At 47.5% G+C, this 22,058-nt stretch overlaps 1 protein-coding gene across 1 annotated transcript in view; it reads right to left on the bottom strand.

The window, feature by feature from the left end:
• The window catches only part of CERK (ceramide kinase), a 66,817-nt gene that overhangs the window by 6,506 nt on the left and 38,253 nt on the right, over positions 1-22,058 (bottom strand). Inside the window, exons 5-9 of the mRNA XM_006866886.1 lie at positions 11,166-11,229; positions 8,747-8,892; positions 3,011-3,085; positions 2,486-2,638; positions 1,111-1,216 (exon numbers count right to left, since the gene is read on the bottom strand). Of these exons, the coding sequence (XP_006866948.1) occupies positions 1,111-1,216; positions 2,486-2,638; positions 3,011-3,085; positions 8,747-8,892; positions 11,166-11,229 (544 nt within the window). The remainder of the gene's footprint in view (positions 1-1,110; positions 1,217-2,485; positions 2,639-3,010; positions 3,086-8,746; positions 8,893-11,165; positions 11,230-22,058) is intronic.

The following is a 22,058-nucleotide window of genomic DNA, read 5'->3' as shown; positions in this document are numbered from 1 at the left end:
CAAGACAGAAGACCGCAATCCTTCCTTCAACGTGTGTGCCAGCAACGTGGTGCCCGCAGCGGGCACACACACAAATGCTCCTCTCTTCCCACATAATAAGCAGTGCACCTTTGCTCAAAGTACTATTTGTAAGGTAGTCATCTCGATTCCTGAAAGTAGGCACACTTTTAGAAGCTATTTTCGGCAGGCACGTTCCCCTCTAAAATGTATAGTTGCTGTAGGGGAAGAAGGGAGGGACTTGAATGAAGGAGGACCCCCGTCCGAATGACCTGGATCTGAGGAATCCAAACCAGCTGCTGGAGAGTCCACTCTGGCTCTTAGTGACCCTGGAGGGCAGAGGCGAGCTGACCGGTAGGGATTCCCAGGCTGTAGTCTTTACAAGTGCACACGGAGCCGCTAGAGGGTTCCAACTGCTGACCTTTCGGTTAGCAGCCATGTGCTTAACCCCCTGTGCCACCAGGCTCTGATTTACATAGATGAAGGGACTTAAAGGATGTGGAGACTCCGGGGACGTCGATTCTGCAGTCTGAGAACAGGCTGTACCTTTGGGGGTGTTGTTCATGCCCATCCCTGGGGTTGTGGCTGATGAAGAGGAGGCTTCAGTGGAAGCCCCCCGCCCCCCCACCCTCGACCTCTGCTTGCACCTCTGCTCCCAGGGGCCAGGTTTCCTCCTGGGAACCTGGGATGTTGTCTCCTGACCTCACAGTGCTTGTGACAGGACTGTGGCCTGGCGGGGGCCATGGCTTCCCCGTCACCTGGGATGACGCCCGCTGGCTCCCCTCTGCACCCCACCCCCTCGGGCCTCTTGCTGCCTTCTCCCTGCCCCGAGTTGGGGCTCACACGGCATAGGAGTGGGCTCCCTCCCAGGTAGGGACCAGGTGCTGAGCAGAGGGGGTCTGCCTTTCTCATGTGTGTCCTTCCCCATAGCCCAGGGACCATGCTGTCTGCCTCACAGGGTCCTGCACACACATTCAGAAAGTCTGTGGAAACGTGGAATTACAAGAGAATGGAAATTCCCTGTGGACTCTCTGAAGCCCCTTCGCCCATCTGTGCCCACCTCTGTCACAGGGAAATACCCCGCGGCTCCCAGAAACCAAGAGAAGCACTTACCCCGCCCGACAGGGCTTCTGGTCCCTCGGGGAGCCCACTGTGTGCTGGGCCGGAAGGAAAGAGACCGTTCCTTCATAGCACTGGTGGGAGAGAAATGTCTTCAAACCTGGGGATAGAGCGGGGTCACTCTGGTTATGACACGGTGACTCTGGACCTACACAACACCCAGGATTCCCAGGGAAGTCCTGTTTTCAGAAGGCGTGGTGTCCACATGGGTTTGGGAACGGCCACCAGGGTCAAGGTGGAGGGACCTGGCTATGACCAGGCTTGTGAGTGGACGTCTTTGTCTCAAGGACCCTTGAGTGGCTTTAGTTCACCCTAGGGCATCGGTGGCTGGTGAGGCCCTGGCACCTCCCTGCTAGACTGTCCTCATTAGCTCAGCCCGGCCTGGCCAAGGCCACTGGGACCTGTGCCAGGGCTCAGGACAGCAGGGCCCCCTGCCAGGTGTGCATGGTGCCACCAGGGGCTCACACCTAAGTCCTCCAGCACGGCTGAGGCACTCGGGCGTTCTGGAGCTGGGCACCCTGCAAGCCTGCTGGGAATCTGGCCAGCTGTCCTGAGAAAACAGCCCAGCCGGGCCCACAAAGTGGACACAGGCATGAGGAGGGTCTGAAGGCCACACTGGGGCCACACTGTGTCCTTGTCACTTCAGAGGTCAGGGCTGCAGTGTCCACAGGGAATGTCCTGTCTGGGAGTGAAGTCACCGGGCACAGACACTGCACCGAGGGCCCAGATGACTGACGACATCTGAACCGGCGTGGTCACGAGAAGAGGGAAAGAAAGGCTCTCTTCCCAGCTCTCCACTTGGTGCCAGGCCCACCTTACATGTGGGCCAGAATCACAGGGGGACCCGGCTGTCCCGGGACAAATGCAAGTTCTCAGCAGGGCTTTGAACCTGAATCAACACAGTCGAAGTTTCGGCTCAACGTATAAGCATGCCCTCACCACTAACGCTCACGACTTTAAAAGTTACTATTTTCTGTTAAAAATTCCTTGTCCACAGTCCGAGATGGCTGGCTGTAAGCCACCTTACAGACGGGAAAGTGGGTGACGTGGTTTCTCGGGGTCTCAATCCATCTATGACCTGTGACGCGGAACTCAGAACTGTCTATCAAGTTGTCCGAGCCTGGTTCCAGGCAAAGAATGTGGACCCCGGCGTCCAGGCTCAGGTCTGATACACTCATCTCTCGCTACGGGACCGGGATCTCTCGCAATGGGGCTGAGCTCTTCTCGCTACGGGGCTGGGATCTCTCACTACAGGGCTGGGATCCGCTGCCGCTGCTCCAGCTTCTTAGCTCGGGTCTGAGGTCACTGCGCCCGCAACACAGGAACCCCATCTGTGAGTGTGTAAAGGCCCATGGCTGCTAGGACTCACCTGAGAAGTCGTATCTAATGAGGCCCATCCACCGCTTCTTCTCGCTGTCCTTGATGATGTCCCCGTAGAAGCCGTAGCCCAGCAGGGACACCGAGTATCGAAGCAGGGTGTTGTTGTGATGCACCGAGGACACGTCCATGGGAAGCGAGTCTCCTGTGGGGAAGGGACACCCACTGGGAGCTGAAACGTCTGCCTACTGTCACCCCCCAACAGAACGTGTGTGTGCTGGGGTAGCGCAAACGCCAAACAGGTGAGAGCATTTCAGACAATGACAGATCCCATGAAGAAGTACCACGGGGTGACGATGGGCAGAGGGTACATGAGCAAAAGGGGGACACATCCGACAGGTGACAATTGAGCTGGGACCCCAAGAAGAGTTAATGGTGCGGCCACATGGAGTGGAGGGCAAGGACCGGGGCAGCAGAGGACAAGGAGATGGAGCATGTCTGAGTGACCACACAGATGAGACCAGGAGCACCGTGGACCTCCACCCATGGGCACCAGGGAAATGAGCAATGAGCCTACCGACAATGATGTGCAAGGCTGACGTCTCCGCGTCGTTGGTCCCGACAGTTGAGTAACACACACAGTCTGTGGACCCTACAATGGCAAGAAGAAGGTCAACAGCAGCCTTTGGTCTATCAGCTCAGCTGGCGGTGTCGCTGCCTTTTCCCCACGGCCCAGTGAATGAAGAAGGCAAGAGGCGACTCACCCCGGGAGGATATTGAGATGGAGTTACCACAAACAGCAACGAAGACCCCTCAGGGTAAGAAGGAGCGGTGTAGTTACAGAACTTGCAGGTGAAGAGGAAATCAACCCCATGTGTGTAAGAGTAGAACTGTGCTTAACAGATTTTCAAAACCTGATTTTGGGATGAAGATGGTAAAATCTGTTTTGCTTAGACATTTCTGGGGGATTTCTGATCTCCAACCTATCAGTTACCACCCTAGCATATTAATTATTTACACCACCCAAAAAGTCCCTAGAACTACTAAACCAACTTGAGAGACAGTTAGTCCATATAAGATTAATTTATTCAACGCATAGCCAGAACAGAATCCAGTAAGATGAGGATTCTTCTGAAAAAGACAGAGATGGCAAACTGATATTTTCCTCTCTTTAAACCACTTACAATCAATACTGCCAGAATCCTCTGGCGTAAAATCAACAATTGAAAGAAAAACAGCAATAAAATATTACGCAATTTTTAGCTTAAAAAAAATCAAGTAGATCTTAAGAAAAATAAATAAATCAAACTGAACCCTATAGCTAGATACCCTGAGCCCTACCACTAACCCTGCTATGAAGTGCTGGTGAGTCAGTTCTGACTCATAGTGAACCTGCCGAGGGTTTCCAAGGAGCAGCTGATGAGTTTGAATAGCCAATCTTGCAGTCCAGTGCTTATCCTACAGAGCTGCTCCAGGACTCCACCACTAACCCTTGTCTAATCACAGCTCTAGAAATACACAAGGACCCTTGGTGCAGTGCTGGAGAATAAGCTCCGAACTGCTAACCATAAGGCTGTGAGTTCAGACCTACCGGATGCTCTTCAGAAACCTTTGTTGTTGTGATGTGCCGTGGAGTCGGTTCCAACCCATAGCGACCCTGCACAGGGTTTCCGAGGCTGTAAATCTTTACAGGAGCAGAAAACCTCATCTTTCTCCTGCGGAACAGCTGGTAGTTTCAAACTGCTGACCCTGAGGTTCACAGTCTGATTCGTAACCACTACGTTACCGGAGCTCCTTTCAGAAACCCTATACAGGGTCATTAGGAGTTGGAATTGACTTGATGGCACTAACTCAACAAAACCCTAGACCTAGGCGTGGTCCGGACCCTAACTCCGTACTCCTCCTCACCCCCCACCCCCACCAAAACACCCAAACAAACAGTGAGACTGACATGCGGCAACATCAAGCAGCTGCTTGGAGACCCTCCCCTGTTGTGGGGAGGGTGCCTGAGCCACGCCTTAGGACAGAGGACTCTGTAATGACTGTCATAAACATCTCCCCTCCGAGACCCACACCTTCCTGTGCTCTGCCCTGACCTCACGGCCCCCCACGCAGGTGCCTGGTGGTCACGGGAACCACAGAGGCCGCAGCAGTGGGTGGGAACGCGATTCTAACAGTAACCGGTCGTGTTCACCGGGAGACAGGTTCACAACAGCACTGTGCTTTGCTGGGCGGCATTTATTTCAGCGAGGTAGGGATGAGGCCAGCCCTGTTGGCTGCATGTGGTGTGGAGGGAGCCCCTCCAACCACTGTGCACACAGGCCCAGCTGTGGCCAGGATTCCCCTCCTTACATCTGCTGAGTATGGGTGACACAGAATGACCTTCGAACATTCAGAACAGCACAGGACTCTTGCCTGACCCCTGTGGCGTGGCTGTGTGGGACTGGGCCTCCCTGTCTTGTCTTGGCTCAGTGAGTTCCGGGATCGCTGGCCCCAGATATGTTGACTTTGAGGCCCAGGAGGGTCAGGCAGCTGAGATAGTAACAAGAACAAACTGCAGAACCACATCTGGAGTCGGCCCATGTTGTCCGTAATCACTCGAACACTAACACACGCTGCCCTTGGGCCCAGGGGCATCTGCGTATCTCCCTTCATGGAAGACACTGAAGCGAAGCCTCCAAGTTCATGCTCCCACAGAGCCAGGCTGGACTGAAAATGCTCTTTGTAATTTCACATAACAGAACCTGGCCAAGCTGCCCAGTGGAATCGAAGACGCTTCACTATTTCATCTCCCCTGCTTGATAGCCTATATGAATGTGCACATGCGCGAACACTGCATGTTCTAAATGTGTGTGTGTGTACAGATAAGAGAGCCTTCAAAAGTTTCATAGAAAAAGTCCATTATCTTTCCATTCTATTTGTCCATAAACTTTTTTTGGAGCCTCCTCGTATATACACATATGTTGTTGCTGTGTTGACTTGATTTCGACTCCATGTCACCCCGTGTGGCAGAGTAGTAGAACTACACCACATGTCTTAGTAGGCTGTAATCTTTATGGCAGGAGCTCTGGTAGCGTAGTGGTTACAAATTGGGCTGCAAACCTCAAGGTCGGCAGTTCGAAACTACCAGAGGTTCCGCAAGAGAAAGATGAGGCGTTCTGCTCCTGTAAAGATTTACAACCTCGGAAACCCTGTGCAGGGTCACTAGTTGGAACCGACTCCACGGTACTTAACAACGACAATCTTTATGGCAGCAGATCTCCAAGTCTTTCTTCTGAGGTGCTGATCCGATGACCTACTTCCAAACAGTTTTTCAGCTGAGAACTAAATAAGTGAAACCTACCGCGACCGTGTCAGTTCCAACTCACAGCGATGGTACAGGATTTCCGAGGCTGGAAAATCTATATGGGAGCAGAAAGCCTCATCTTTCTCCTGTGAAGCGACTGGTAGGTTTGAACCGCCGATGTTGTGGTTCACAGTCCAGTTCCTATTCTCATAATAAGTAAAACTACCACATCCCGTAAACCCAAGAGCTTTATTTCCTGGGCCCTTTTACAGCCTAGTAAGGAGTTCTGGTGGTACCGTGATTTAAACGTTGGCTGCTATCCACTAAGAGCCACATGGTTTGAACTGACGAGCCATTCTACTGGAGAATGATGAGACGAGGGATTAGCCCAGAACCAGTTCGAAGCCCCTACGGATTAGCATTCCCCTGCTATGACCACAGCACCCGAACCGGAGCAGACTCACCCAACACCGAATGGAGCTGACCACGCCCACACAGCCTCCATGATGGCCACCAGCCCCTGGTCCCTTTCTCCAGAGAGGAGAAGACAAGGCTTTCCCGGGAATCCCAGCGACTCCTCCGAATTGCACGGTCTGCCTGTTTCTTCAGCCCCCTCGCACTGTCCCCACACGCTGCTCTGACCACATTGCCCACCCTCAAGGCCTGCGTCCACTGAGCCAGCTCAGAAAGGCCTTCCCTGTACCCCTTATCAAGAGAAGCAGCCCCCACTTGCTACCTATGCCCCCCAGACCCCCCAGGGTGAGTCTCCCTGGGAGGGACTCTTCTCATCACGATGGCCCTAGAAACTGAACCGTGGATCCCCCATGTGTGTGCTCACAGCTTAAGGAGTCTGCCACTCGAGCTGCCCTCTACAAACGGAGATACAAGCAGCTTTCTTATAAACAAAGTGTTGTTCTAAAGTGTCGTCGAGCCCCTTCCAACTCACAGGGACCCTGTGTAGGGTTTCACAGGAGCAGAAGGCCTCATCTTTCTCCAGTGGAGCGGCTGGTGGGCTCAAACCATTAAACCCTGTAGCTTGAGTCTGATGCTTAAGAAAGTTACACAGACCAGACGGAGCACAGAAAAAGAGAGCTCACCTAGTCCGGAACATGCCACAGGCAACGTCAACAGAACAAAAATGAAATGTGCAAGAAAGACCGGCTAGCCACCTGAGAGTACGAGTCGATTCTGACGCACAACCGCCCCATGTGTGTGGAGAAGAAACTGGCCCCACGGGGTTCTCAGTGGCTGTGACCGTGTGACCGATCAGAAGCAGATCGCCAGACCTTTCTTCCGCAGCACTTCTGGGGGGACTTGGGCCACCCATTTCCTGGTGTGCAGTCGAGCCTACTGGGCCTCTGTGACAGAAGTGACTTGGTCTAATTATGAGCCTGTTGTCACGTAAGGGCCCCCGGGTACCTTTTCTCTGTGGACTCAGCACCACAGAGCCATCTGTGCCCCTGAGGTAGCTGTTTGTTTTCTCGCTGTAAAGTATGGGCTGGCCTATTGCCTGTGACCAGAGGAACGCGCTGACCTCATCCAGCTGCGAGCCTGAAAACCGATATGAAATAAAGCTCCTTTGGTGTGGCGCTGAAGGGTAAGCACTAGACTGCAAGGTCACCGGTTCAAACACACCACCTGCTCTGTGGAAACCCTATACAGGGTCACTTGACAGAACTTAGCTACTACAACAACATAATAAACAACGGTGTCATCAAAAGTTACCCCTCATAGCTAAACGAAATCACTTTCCTTCAATACAGAATGAAAACCACTACCATGCTACAGTGCTTTCGATCGCCTCATGTGCATGTAAAAGTTGGACAGTGAATAAGAAAGATCATAGAAAATTCGATGCACTGGAGTTATGGTGTTGGAGAATAATAAAAGTACCATGGACGGCCAGAAGGACAAACAGATCTGTGTTGGAAGAAGTGTAGCCAGAGCGCGCCTATAAGAGCCAGGCTTATGAGACTTCTCTCTTATACTTTGGACATGTTATCAGCAGGAACCAGTCCTGGGAGGACACCATGTTTGGTAAAGCAGAGGGTCAGCAAAGAAGGGGAAGACCCCCAAGAAGGTGGTCTGACACAGTGACAGCAGCAGTGGGCTCAAATGTAACAATTGTGAGGACGGCGCAGGACCGGGCAGTGTTCTGCTTGGCTGTGCACGGGGTCGCTGTGAATCGGAACTGACTCTGACAATATCCAACCAACAGCAACAATGACTGAGTCCTTAGCCACTGTGTTACACCCTCACCCCAAGTGAGTCTTTACACCGAGAAGACCATGATGCACCCTGGGTGGAGCCGCCTCACCCAGCACCGGTGTTGACAAGACCCGTGGCTGAACCTTCACAGACTGAATGTAACCGAAGGTCCCACAGCCAACATGAATGTGCACCAGGGCTGGAGCTGAACTCGGGGGTGTAGAAGTGGCTACAGACACTGAAACCAAAAACCAAACTCCCCCAACCCACTGTTGTTCAACACATTCCAACTCACAGCAATCCTGTGGCCGAGTGAGCTGCCCCAAGGGTTTCTGGGACTGCAAACCTTCATGGGACCAGCCTCGCCTTTCTTCCACAGAGTGGCTGGTAGGTTCAAACTGCCAACCTTTTGGTTAGCCGCTGAGTGCTTAACAACTGAGCCACCAAGAGAGCATCTGAAAGGGGCTTAGGGGCAGAGAAGTGGCCTCTGAGCTGCCCCTACCCGTCTGCTCAGGGCCACCTGTGACCTCAGACCGTTCTTCAACCAGACAATGGAATCGTTACAGCGATTCTTACATATACGGAAACATCAGCGGGAAATCTGGGGACAGTGTGCTTTGGACTCGGCCCGTCTTGGTGTGAAAATGGGAATTTTCAGCAGGGAGTGGACCTGGGAGGAACTGGTTAAAAGTCATTAATAGAGTCTCCAGCCAACCATCTGGCTACCAGCCCAGCCCTGTCTGCGGCTCCAGGGCGCCCCTGCAGGACATCCACAGGAACTACATGGAGAGCAGGAGGCCCCAACAGAGACTGGCTTACCGGAGGGGATGATGCCAATCCTGAGGGGGCTGGAGACCAGGGTGGAGCGGGGGTGGTTCTGATCCACGCCGGCATTCCTCTGCGTCCTTCCAATCAGGCCGTGAAGAACCTCGCTGAACGTACCATCCCCACCAACACAGACAATTCTGCGGGAGAGCACAGCCTTAGAAAATCTCATATCCTCACCAGGCATTCGGGTCTGTGGTGTCTTCCCTGAAAGGACGAGGAGGGTGGCTAAGTGTCCAGCCCCTTCCTTGTGCCCTGCCGCCTGTCACTGCAGTGGCAGTAGTGGTCCACTGTGCCCCCATCCGTGACAGCCATTGACTGTGCCCACTTGTCCCCTGGTGACCACCCACTGCCAGTGTCCTTTGTCCATATGGCTCACATACCCACTCAATCAATCACATCTCTCTAGAGCCTGCACGCAGGTGAGGGGGAGCTCATGGTCACTACACACAGATGACACACTCAGCATCCCTGCCAAGAGGACTTGTGAGCTACAAGATGAAGCTAAGCAAAAGACTGGAGGTTCAAGTCCACTTCTGCAAGAAAGGGCCGGGATCTGCTTCAAAACAAGTATCCACTGAGAACCCTGTGGGCACAGTGCTACCCTGACCACATGGGGGCACCATGATGGAATCTACTTATGAAAACTCATCCACTGAGAACCCTGTGAACACAGTTCTACTCTGAAACATACGGGGACGCCATGATGGAATCTACTTATGAAAATTCATCCACTAAGAACCCTGTGGAGCACAGTTCTACTCTGACACACAGATGGGGCACCATGAGTGGCATCTACTTATGAAAACTCATCCACTAAGAACCCTGTGGGGCACAGGTGGGGGCACCATGAGTCAAGATGGACTCTACAGGAACTGGTCTGGTTACCTACAAGGAGTCTAAGGCTCAGAGAGGTTACAAAGGCTGCTGAGGCACACTGCAGTGAAGAAGGGGCGGGGTACAGGATGAGTCTGAGTCCTTGGATGCTCATACCTGTTCCCTTATGCCACAGCTCTCTCCAGGTGTAGCCCCTTCCATTCTCCCAGCACGGCTGCCTACTGACAAAGAGAAGAGGGCCTCGTCTGTACGCCCACGTAAGTGTCTGTTCCTGATCCATGAATGTGAACCTAGTTCCCCTTCATGTCCTCTACTGTGGATGACTGATACGGGGGGGTGGCAGCCCTGCACCCAGTCACAATCCAAAACGTTAAGCACAACATCATCTCTAGTTCACTAAATCAGCGTTATTTCTAGTTCTGTACCACCACGCTGCACCCTGCATGTGTCAGAAGAGAGCTGGCCCCCCCCACAAGGTTCTCAGTGAATCAGTTTTCATAGGTAGATCCCACTCATGGTGCCCCGTGTGTGTCAGAGTAGAACTGTGCTCCACAGGGTCCTCAGTGGATGAATTTTCATAAGTAGATTGCCCTCATGGCGCCCCGTGTGTGTCAGAGTAGAACTGTGCTCACAGGGTTCTCAGTGGATGAGTTTTCATAGGTAGATCCCACTCATGGTGCCCCGTGTGTGTCAGAGTAGAACTGTGCTCCACAGGGTTCTCCATGGATGAGTTTTCATAAGTAGATTCCACTCATGGTGCCCCATGTGTGTGTCAGAGTAGAACTGTGCTCCACACGGCTCTCCGTGGATGACTTTTAGGAAACAGATGCGAGAACTTTCTCCCAAGGCACCTCTGGGTGGACCTGAACCTCAAACCTACAGGCTAGCAGCTGAGGGACTACATTGATCACAACTATGTAAGCACGTATCGTGAACCACCAAAGGGAAAACACAGAACTTGTCAGCAATGGTGGTCCTATGATGTGAATGAAGGCTTGACTCTGAACTTTCAGGCCTTTCCCACGTTTTCTACAAGAAACACATTCTACAACTGGGCAGAAACTAAAGGAAAGGGAGCTGACAAAACGAAAAGAGGAGGTCAAACTTGATTAGGATGTCCTCTCGCTGTGTGATTAGGATGTCTCCAGTTGCTGGAGAAGGATATCATCCTTGGTAGGATGGAAGGTCGGAGAAAAAGAGGAAGACCCCTAACGAGATGGATTGGCCAGGTGGCATCATTGATGGACTCAAGTGTGGCAGCGGTGGTGAGGTTGGCCCAGGTTCGGACATTGTTTCGTTCTGCTGTGCATGGGGTCGCTATGAGTCGGTTCCGACTCGATGGCACCTGACAACAACAACAACGTTGCTGTGTGATGCCATGGACCGACTCTGACCCACAGCGTTCCACGTGACAGAGCAAAGCTGCCCCACAGGCTTTCCTAAGCAGCAGTTCACTAGTGGAACCGTTGGGTGAGTTCAAACAGCCAACCTTTCTGCTAGCAGCTGAGCGCTTCACCATCGTGCCACCGGGGCCCCTTTATCATCTGTTCATCAGGATGAAAAAAGCCTTACTCACCCATCATATTTATCCATGTTCATCTCATACAAGCTCTCCTTGGCGTGGTTAGGACGTTCCGTCACTGGGGGGAAAGTGCAGGATACGGTAAGTCTTTAGGTCTGCGCACCCTTATTTATAACAAAAGGCAAATGACCTTCCTTCAAAACCGAGGCCCTAAAACCTCCTCGAGGCATTTCCTCTAAGAGGACCCAGGTGATACCCCAGGAACGTCACCCCTTGGAATACATTCCGCTGGGTCAGGTCTAATGTCTGCGGCACTGAATTTCCCACAAGTAATACTTTGCTAGGGGAAGATTACATTTTTCATAGGTTTTGGTTTTGTCTATTTTAAATCATGTTTAGATTATGTTGAAAACTGTACACACACACACACAAGACAGAGGAAAGTGTTAAAAGACTTTTTAAATGTATCAAAAAGCTTTTGTCCCCTGTTCTCTACACCTAAGCTGGAAAAAAAAAAAATGTCATTTTGACCATTTTTCAGTTTACAATTCACCGTGTTGTGAGCCCATCAGCACTCTCCTCTCCATTTTCCAATGTTTTTCATCACCCTGACCAGAAACTCAGCACCCTTCCAGTAACTTCCCAGTCCCTCCCACCCCTTGTTGTTGGGTTGGTTCTGACTCATCTGTTAGTGTGGTTGTTAAGATAAACACTGGACTGCTAATTGCAAAGTCTGCAGTTCAAACCTACCAATTGCTCCTTGAAAACTCTAAACAACAATAAAATGAGTCAGAACTGACTTGACGGCACTCAACAACAACAACAATGTAAACAACACGTAGGGCTTCCAAGGAACGGCTGCTGGGTCTGAGCCAGCAGCCTTGTGATTAGTTATTGTTGTAAAGTGTCGCTGACTCAGTCCAACTCACAGCAAGTCTGTATCCTGGGCGCTGGCTCCCATAAAGGGAATTTAAACGTTGCCAAAGCTGTCGCCCTCTGTGTGCACAGATGTTCTTAGGGAAGACTTAAAAACACGCATACTGGCCTCAAACCCCCTCATTTTTAAGGCTCTTGCCAAATGTAGCCCAGAGACTCTTTAACAAGGTCACACAAAGCCATCGGGGCACTGGGAGGTAAGAAAGACAGCCCCTTCTTATAGCTCCCAGCACTGGGGCTGGCATTGAAAACGCGGAGTGTTTTGAACTAAGATCATGGGGAGGAATCATGACCGAAGAGGGGGAAAAGAACTGAACAGAATTTAAATTCTTAGCAGAATGCAGACTTTCTAGTCCATGGACACTGGGTGATGCCTAGAACTACTGCCCTGAGAACATCTTTGACCTTGAGCCAAATCTTTCCTTAAAAGATTGAACCAGACAGTCGTTGGAATATAGTGTGCCCGCCTGGAGCACCGCCGTCGCTCTATGATGTATGTATGTGGGGTCAAGCTGACCACAACGTCTTCATGAGAAGCTCAGCGCGCAGTGAGTTTGTTCGCTGTTGTTAAGTGTTGTCAAGTGGGTTCTGACTCACAGCAGCCCTGTATGGGGTTTCTGAAGTTGTAAATCTTTGCAAAAGCAGAAAGCCTTATCTTTCTCCCATGGAGCAACTGGTGGACTTGAATCACTGAACTTGTGGTTCACAGTCCAGTGATTATACTACAAGCCACTGCACTCCTCAGTTCATGTTTAGGTGGCAGAATAATTTAGAAATCGATTCCTTAAGACTATAAACACTGTTACCAAATTGTGGGGGTTGTTATTAGGTGCCATCGAGTCAGTACCGAGTCATAGTGACCCTATGCACAGCACTGCCCAGTCCTGCGCCAACCTCACAATTGTTGTATGAGCCCATCGCTGCTGCCACTATGCCAATCCTTCTCATTGGGGGTCTTCCTCATTTTCTCTGACCCTCCACCTTACCAAACATGATATCCTTCTCCAGTAACTGGTCCTTCCTGACAATATGTCCGAAGTATGAGAGAACAAGCGTGGCCATCCTGGCCTCCAAGGAGCACTCTGGCTGCACTTCTTCCAACACAGATCTGTTGGCTCTTTTGGCAGCTCATGGCATCTCCTCTAACACCATAACTCAAAAGCATCAGTTCTTCTATGGTCTTCCTTATTCACTGTCCAGCTTTCACATGCATATGAGGTTATTGGAAATACCAATGGCTTGGGTCAGATGCACCTTAGTCCTCAAACTGCTTTTCGACACTTTAAAGAGGTCTTGTGTAGCACATGTGCCCAATGCAGTATGTCATTTGATTTCTTGATTGCTGCTTCCATGAATGTTGATGGCTAATATGAGCAAAATGAAGTCTTAAGACAACTTCAATCTCTTCTCCATTGATATGGATGTTATTTATTGGTCCAGTAGTGACGATTGTTTTCTTTACATTGAGATGCAACCCATACGGAAGGTGTGTGGTCTTTGATCTTCATCAGTAAGTATTGTAAGTCATTTTCAATTCAGCATGCAAGGTTGCATCATCTGCATCTCGCAGGTTGTTAATGAGTCTTTCTCCAATCCTGATACCACGTTTTTCTTCGTATAATCCAGTTTATCGAATATTTGCTCAGCATTCAGATTAAATAAGTATGGTGAAAGAATACAACCCAGGCTCACACCTTTCCTAATTTTAAACCATTCAGTGTTCCCATGTTCTGTTCAAACAGCTGCCTCTTGGCCTATGTACAGGTTGCTCATGAGCACAATTAAGTGTTCAGGAATACTCATACTTTGCAATATTGTCCATAGTTTGTTATGATCCACACAATTGAAAGCTTTTGCATGGTCAATAAACCACAAGTAAACATCTTTCTGGTATTCTCTGCTTTCAGCCAAGATCCATCTGATGTCAGCAATGATATCACTCGTTTCACATCCTCTACTGAACCGGCTTGAACCTCTGGAAGTTCTCTGTCAGTGTATGTTTCTGTATTACCTTTAGTAAAACTTCATTTGTATGGGATACCAATAATACTGTCTGATGATTTCCACATCTGTTGGGTCACCTCTCTTTGGAATGGGCACAAACACGGATCTCTTCCAGTCAGTTGGTCAAGTGGTTGTCTTCCAAACTTCTTGGCATAGATGAGTGAGTGCCGTGAGTGCTAAAAGATTTCAATTTGTATTCCATCAATTCCCAGAGCCTTGTTCTTTGACAATGACTTCAATGCACCTTGGACTTCTTCCTTCAGGATCATTGGCTCTAGATTATATGTTACCTCTTGAAACGGTTGAACATCAGCCATTTCTTTTGGTACAGTGACTCTGTGCATTCTTTCCATCTTCTTTTGATGCTTTCTGCATCATTCAATAATTTGTGTATGGAATCCTTCAATAATGAAAGTTGAGGCTTGAATTTTTCTTCAGTTCATTCAGCTTGAGAAATGCTGAGTGTGTTCTTCCCAGTTCATGTACAGTTCTACATGTGCTGAATTGTACACGTAAAATGTGTTGAAACAGTGTACTCTTTACTGTGTATCCTTACACAAAAAATGAAGTAAAATTTCAAAGCAGCATCATATGTCTCATTCAGGTTATCCTTAGTCCCTTTTACCTCTTCTTGTGAGAACGTTCAGTCCAGGACCTTTGACCTTCATGTTTTCTTGAATGCTTTCTATGCCAAGAATATTTACCCTTAGCTAAAAAAAATACTATATTGTTTACTTTGTGTTCTTCCTGTTCTTGTTGGTAAGGAAAGAAAATACATTCTATTTTGTTTAAAATTCTCTTAAAAAATAAAACTCTTCTCTAGTAACTACCTTTGAATCATCTCAAATTTACTTCTAAACATTTCTTTTACAAAGAAGTTATTTAACTTCATTGTCAAACTTCATTGTCAAAGACTTCATTTTGCTCAGATCAACCACCAACACTCATGGAATCAGCAGCCAAGAATCAAACGAGATATTGCATTAGGCAAATCTGCTACACAAAACTTCTTTAAAGTATTGAAGAGCAAAGATGTCAACTTGAAGACTAAGGTGCGCCTGACCCAGGCCATGGTATCTTCAATAACCTCATATGGATGCAAAAGCTGGACAGTGAATAACAAAGACTGTAGAAGAATTGATGCATTTGAGTTACGGTGTTAGTGCATAATATTAAAAATACCATGAAGTGCCAAAAGTACAAACAAATCTGTGTTGGAAGAAGGACAACCAGAGTGCTCCTTAGAAGCCAGGATGGCCAGATTTCATCTCTCATTCTTAGGACATGTTATCATGAGGGACCAGACCCTGGAGAAGGTCATTATGTTTGGTAAAGTGGAGAAAAAAGAGGACAGCCCCAATGAGATGGAGTGACACAGTGACCGCAGCGATGGGCTCAAGCACAGCAATGATTGTGAGGTCAGCATAGGACTGGGCAGTGTTCTGTTGTGCATGGGTTGCTATGAGTCAGTACCGACTTGATGGCATCTAACAACAATATACCTTTCAAGTGGCTGTTCAAAGTACAGTCCTTGGAATGTATTCACCTGGAGCAACAGAGGAAGAAGGAGACAGGAGGGGAACAAGAGGAGGAAATGGGATATGTGGCTAGTTTCCTCCAGGAACAGCTGCCCCTTTTGCCAGGAAACCAGAACTGGATGGTGCCCGGGGAGCAATACTGAAGGATTTGATGAAAGATTCGATTTCTTCTGACTCCTGATCAAAAGGGGGAAATGTAGAACAGAATTTCAAATTATCATGGAACCCAGACTGTTTTCTGGAGCCATGGAAGCTGAATAACCCTTCAAAGCTATTATCCTTTAAAAAAAAAATCTTTGAACCTTAAATCAAAAATATTTCCTGAAGTCATCTTAAAAGCAAACAATGATGGTGGTGGTGTGCCATGGAGTCGGTTCCGACTCCTAACGACCCCATATAGGGTTTCCAGGGCTGCAAATTTTTCCAGTAGCAGAAAGCCTCATCTTTGTACTGAGGAGTGGCTGGTAGATTTGAAATGATGGCCTTGTGGTTAGAAGCCTGACTCGTAACCAACTAAGCTACCAGCGTAACCAGTAAAGAATGTCTGTCTTGAGCACTGTGCTCTTTAAGATCTAGCTCCATGGGACCAAACTGACAACAGTAACTCCCAAGATTAGACAGGAACCTTGGGGGTGGACGGGTGGGTGAGTTGATGTGAGTGGCGGCGGCACAGCTCCAAAAGGGAGGCTGACAACAACCACACAATCACAGACTGCCAGCACTGTCTCTGAGTTGTCTGCGCCGAGTCTGCTGAACTGGAGCATATATATTCTCAACAACAACAAAAATAATCATGAAAACACGAAACCTTACCAATGATCTCCGTGGTAATGGAGGCCAAAGCAAACAACGGAGCCACCTTCTTTTCATAAATCCTCTTGCCTTGTCGTTTCCCTCCAAATGGATTGATGAACACTAGTAAATGCTTTGGTCTACATGCTGTGGAGGGGAGAAAAAGACACGTGTCTAAAGAAATCACAACAAAGAATCCAAATGAAGACTGTGCGACTGAGCAAAACGCAGCCACAATGGCTTCAGCATTCTGCTTCATGTTATCCGACAAGAAGGTAGTTTTAGATCTTAATGAAGAGTTATAACAACTTTCTTATCCTATGAAAATAAAAAGACAGGTTATCAGAATGGGCTGGGGTGCAAGCAGTCTGTTCTTGGTTACTAGCCTGAAGGTTGGTGGCTCGAGGCACAGTGGAAGAAAGACCTAGAGATGTGCTCAGTGACAGGCTTGGATCAAGCAAGCACTTTGCACATCCACTTGTTGTTAAGTGCCGTCGAGTCAGTTCCAACTCACAGAGACCCTTTATGGGGTTTCCAAGGAGCGGTTGGAGGGTTTGAACCACTGATTTTGTGGCTGGCAGTCCAGTGCTGAACCCATGGAGCCACACCAGGATTCTGTTTAACAGACCATTGTTGTTAAATGCTGTCAAGTCAGCTCTGACTCAGAGCAACCCTTTATAGCAGTGGCGGGTGGGTTTGAACTGCTGACCTTGTGGTTCACAGCCCCGCTCATAATCCATGACAGTACCAGGGCTCCTTAATGCCCATAATAGCCAAGTCCGTATTTGATATGGGAAATCCAGCAAATTGCTAAATTACAGAATCTGGGTGATGGGTATGTGAATGTGTACAGTGAAGTTCTTGTCACTGTTCGGTGTATCTGGAAATGGTTACCAAAAACCATTCAGGGGAAAAAAAAACAGTCAGAGGAAATAGGCAGAAGACAAACATCAACAAAGGCAAAAGTTGATTCTTTGAAAAAAACAAATCATACAAATGGATAAATCCTTAAAAAGAGTGATAAAGAAAAAGGGCAAAAGATAAGTAAATTACCAGTATCAGGAATAAGAAAGGGGGGTGGCAGTCTGGGGAGAGCTATAAATGTTACAAAAGGAAACAAAAGCTTCTATTGATACACTAGGCCAATGCTAACTGGATGAAATGAACATAGTTCTCAAAAAAATTTAATTAACCAAAGCTGATGTTGTTGATAAGTGCCATCCAGTCTGTTCCGACCCATACAGACCCTGTTATCGGGTTTCTGAGGAGCCAACGGTGAGTTTGAACCGCCGACTTTACAGTTCAAACGGCTTTGCAGTCTTGTGCATTAACCCACAGCGCCAAGAGCTGAAAAAACCTGAATTGTCTGATATCTAATTGTTGTTAAGTATCATAGTGCCAGTTCCTAGTCATAGTGACCCTGTATATGGTTCCATGGTGCTGTGGGTTAATGCGTCAGACTGCAAAGTTATTTAAACTGCAAGGTCGGCGGTTCAAGCTCACCAGCTGCTCCTTAGAAACCCTATACAGGGTCGCTATAGGTCGGAATCAACTTGACGGCACTTAACAACAACAAATCTTCCCAGCAGCCGAAGCCTCATCTTTCTCCCATGGAGTGGCTGACGGATTCGAACTGCAGACTTTGTGGTTCACAGTCCAGTGCTTATCACATGGAGACACTGTGCTTCCCTGATAGCTAATAAACATGCTAAAGTCCTTCTCCACAAAGAAAGCCCCAGGTCCAGCTGGCTTCACCAGCGAAGTCTTTCAAACACTGAAGGATAAAAAATAACACCATTATTAAACAGAATCTTCCAGAAGGTAGAAGAAAGGCAGAGAGGGAGGGAGGGAAGAGAGAGGCAGGGAGACTGACTTCTCAACTGAGGCCACTGGAACTTTGGCAACAAAACCAGCTGAGGATTTACCAGAAACAGCCTGATTGCCTCACTGAGGTGCAAAAATCCTAAACAGCATGTGGAGAAGTCAAAATCCAGCAACATACACAGAGGGTAAGACACCAAGTGGGGTTCACTCCAGGAATGCAAAGGTGATAAGTCATCCCATTAACCCATTGATCCTCATCTCACAGATGCAGGAAAAGCATGTGTCAGCTGCAACACTCACTTCTGATACAAAGTCTCAGAAAACTGGGATGGAAGGAAAGTCCTGCATATGATACAAGATAGCAATTTAAAAAAAAAAAATAACCTAAACCAATCAAGCCCTGTTCTTAAAAACAAAACACTGAAAAAACACCCCTCACCCGAGTCCAGGAGCGAAACAACCAGGCCTGTGTGGTCACTGCTGCCATGGGGTCCCAACCAGGGTGACCACCCGAGGAAAATACGGTGGGAGAACAAAAGGGGAAGGGATCGAACTGTCACTGTTTGCAGATGACGTGACAGGGTTTGTAGAAGATCTAAAAGAATCATTAGACTATTAGAATCAGTGTGTGAATTCAGCAAGCCCATTGGAACCAAAACACAACGTTCAACTGTTTATACGTGTATATATGCAAGCAATAATGTAATAAGAGCGCTGGTGATGCAGTGCATTAAGCACTGGGGAGCTAACGGGAAGGTTCAAACCCACCAATTGCTCCACGGAACAAAGAAGAGGCAGTCCGCTTCTGTAAAGATTTCCAGCCCCAGGGACCCATGGAGTCGGAATCAGCTCTTCTGTAGTGTGTTTTTTAATGCAACAGAACCGAGAATGTTGGCAGTATAGTCCACAGGGTAAAAGGACAGTGTTTTCAATAAATGGCTCTGGGTCATTTGGGTAGCTATGGATTTTTTTAAATGGGCCTTGACTGCTTACTTGACACCACTGTGCATAGTTCAGACCCAGGGACTCTATAGATCTAAACATGAAATACAAGACAAGAAAACGTGGCAGAACAGCTTCGGGATCTTGGAGAAGACAAAGATGTCTTAAATGGACCACAACCACACTCTAAAGTTTAAAAGAAAACGCCGACTAAGATGTATGAAAAGTAATAATTTCTGTTCATGAAAAGAGTGTGGACAGGCCAGCCATGCAATGGGTTATGTTATTCATAAACCCAATAATAGGTTCAGACGTGCAGCATACAAAGACGTTCTATCTAACATTAGGGAAAAGATAACCCAACAGAAACATGGGCAAAAGACAAGAGAGCATGCGTCAGTGACCCATAACCATGAGTGTATTTCTCAATCTCATTAGCCATCAGGGAGATGCAAATCCAAATGCCCACCCAAATGGCTCAAATTCAAAAGGAGTGGTTAAGATATTGGCATCGGAACTCTGAGACCCTGCTAGTGTTGATGCCAGTGAGTGTTACCATTTTGGAAAGCCACCTGTGGGTGTCTACTAGAGTTGACCAGTTGGGTTACCCATGGTGGACAGGTTTCAGTGGAGCTTCCAGACTAAGACAAACAAGAAAGGCCTATCGACTTCCAGACACTGGACAATGGAAACTCTACTGACCACAAGAGAACACTGTCTGATAGAATCCTGGAAGATGAGTCCCTTACATTGGAAGGCTCTCAAAGCACATAGGCCACAGCCATGGACTTGAGGAGACTGATGATTGGGAAGCATTTCGTTCTGTTGTATAGCTAAAGGTCCCCATGGAGCTAAAGAAAATTACAAGTTCATGAGAGCCAAAATATAGCCTTGTATATAACCCACCTGAATTTAGAGATCATCTGCAGAACAGGTTTGATGCATTAGACACTAAAGACCGAAGACCAGAAGAGTTGTGGAATGATATCAAAAACATCACAGAGGAAGAAAAAGGTCATTAAGAAGACAAGAAAGAACAAAAAGACCAAAATGGACGTCAGAAGAGACTCTGAAACTTGCTCCCCAGCATAGAGATGCTAAAGCAAATGGAAGAAGTGAAGAGGTACAAGAACTGAACAGAAAATTTCAAAGGTCAGCTCTAGAAGACAAAGTCAAATGTTATAACAAAATGTGCAAAGACCTGGAAATCAAAAGGGAAGAACATGCCCAGTGTTCCTCAAGCTGAGGGGACTGAAGATAAAATTCAACCTCGACTTGTGGTATTGAAAGACTCTATGGGCAAAATATTGAATGATGCAGAAAGCATCAAAAGAAGATGGAAGGAATACACACAGTTATTTCAAGAGGTAGCATAGCAGCCAATGATTCTAGAGGAAGAAGTCCAAGGTGCCCTGAAGGCATTGGCAAAGAACAAGGCTCTGGGAATTGATGGACTACATATTGAAATCTTTCAACAAACTGATGCAGCCCTGGAGGCACTCACTCATCCATGCCAAGAAATTTGGAAGATTTCTTGGCATAGATGAGTTCCATGTAGCCCAAAGACTGGAAAAGATCCATATTTGCACACATTCCAGAGAGGTGACCCAATGGAATGCAGACATCATCAGACAATATCATTGATATTCCATGCAAGTAAAATTTTACTCAATTTGCTTATGAACAATGTATGGTCTATTCCACAGTCTGCCCAGGCCTTGTTTTAGCTGATGATACGGAGCTTTTCCACTGTCTCTTTCCACAAGTGTGGTGAATTTGACTTCTGTGTATTCCATCTGATGAGGTCCATGTGTATAGTCATCTTTTATGTTGCTTAAAAAAGGTATTTAAAATGAAGAATTCATTGGTCTTGCAATATTCTATCATGCGATCTCCAGCATCATTTCTGTCACCAAGGCTGTATTTTCCAACTACTGATCCTTCCTCTGTTTCCAACCTTTGCATTCTAATCACCAGTGATTATCAATACATCTTGATTGCATTTTTGACTAAATTTCAGACTAAATAAATTGGTAGAATTCTTCAATTGCATCATCACTGGCTTTAGTGGTTGGTACGTAAATTTGAATCATAGAGGTATTAACGGATGTTCCTTTTAGTTGTATGGATGTTATTCTATTACAGACAGCATTGGACTCTCTATTCTTTTTGACGATAAATGCGACACCATTCCTCTTTAATTTGTCATTCCCAGCATAGTAAACCATGTGATTGTCAGATTCAAAATGACTATTACCGGTCCATTTCAGCTCACAAGGATATCGATCTTTATGTGTTCCATTTCATTTTTGACAATTTTCAATATTCTTAGGCTCATACTTGAATTTTTTTCTTTAGTTCCCTAAGCTTGAGAAATGCTTAGCATGTCCTTCCCTTTTGGTTTTCTAACTCCAAGTCTTTGCACATTTCATTATAATACATGACTGCTGTCTTCTTTTGTTTTTTTATGGTTATTTGCAGCAGCTTTATTGGCAATAGCCAAAACCCAGACATAGCCAAAATAACTCTGAATAAGCATATGATTACATAAACTGGTACGTCCATACCAGGCTATGTTATTCAATAACAAAATTTTAAAGTGTTGATACATGTAGCAACTTGGGTGCATCTCAAGACAATCGCAGGTCAACTTGATTGATTAAGAAGTCAATCTCTAAAAGGTATATCCTATATGGCTCCATTTATAACAGTCTCAGAATGACAAAATTAGACAAATAGTGGTTGCCAAAGGGTTAGGGATGGTGGCCAGAGTGGTGGGCGGTGGTGGGTGTAAGTCCACAAGGAAGGTCTTTGTGATAATGTATTCGTTCTCTATCTTGATCATAGTGGCTGTTGTTGTTAGGTACCATCCAGCAATTCATTTCTAAAGGATGCCTTGTTGTTGTTAAGT

The sequence above is a fragment of the Chrysochloris asiatica genome, unplaced genomic scaffold, assembly GCF_000296735.1.
Source record: "Chrysochloris asiatica unplaced genomic scaffold, ChrAsi1.0 scaffold00097, whole genome shotgun sequence".
In the NCBI taxonomy this organism is placed as follows: domain Eukaryota; kingdom Metazoa; phylum Chordata; class Mammalia; order Afrosoricida; family Chrysochloridae; genus Chrysochloris; species Chrysochloris asiatica.
The sequence above is the reverse complement of the archived record's forward strand: the minus strand, read 5'-3'. Positions and strand labels throughout refer to the sequence as shown.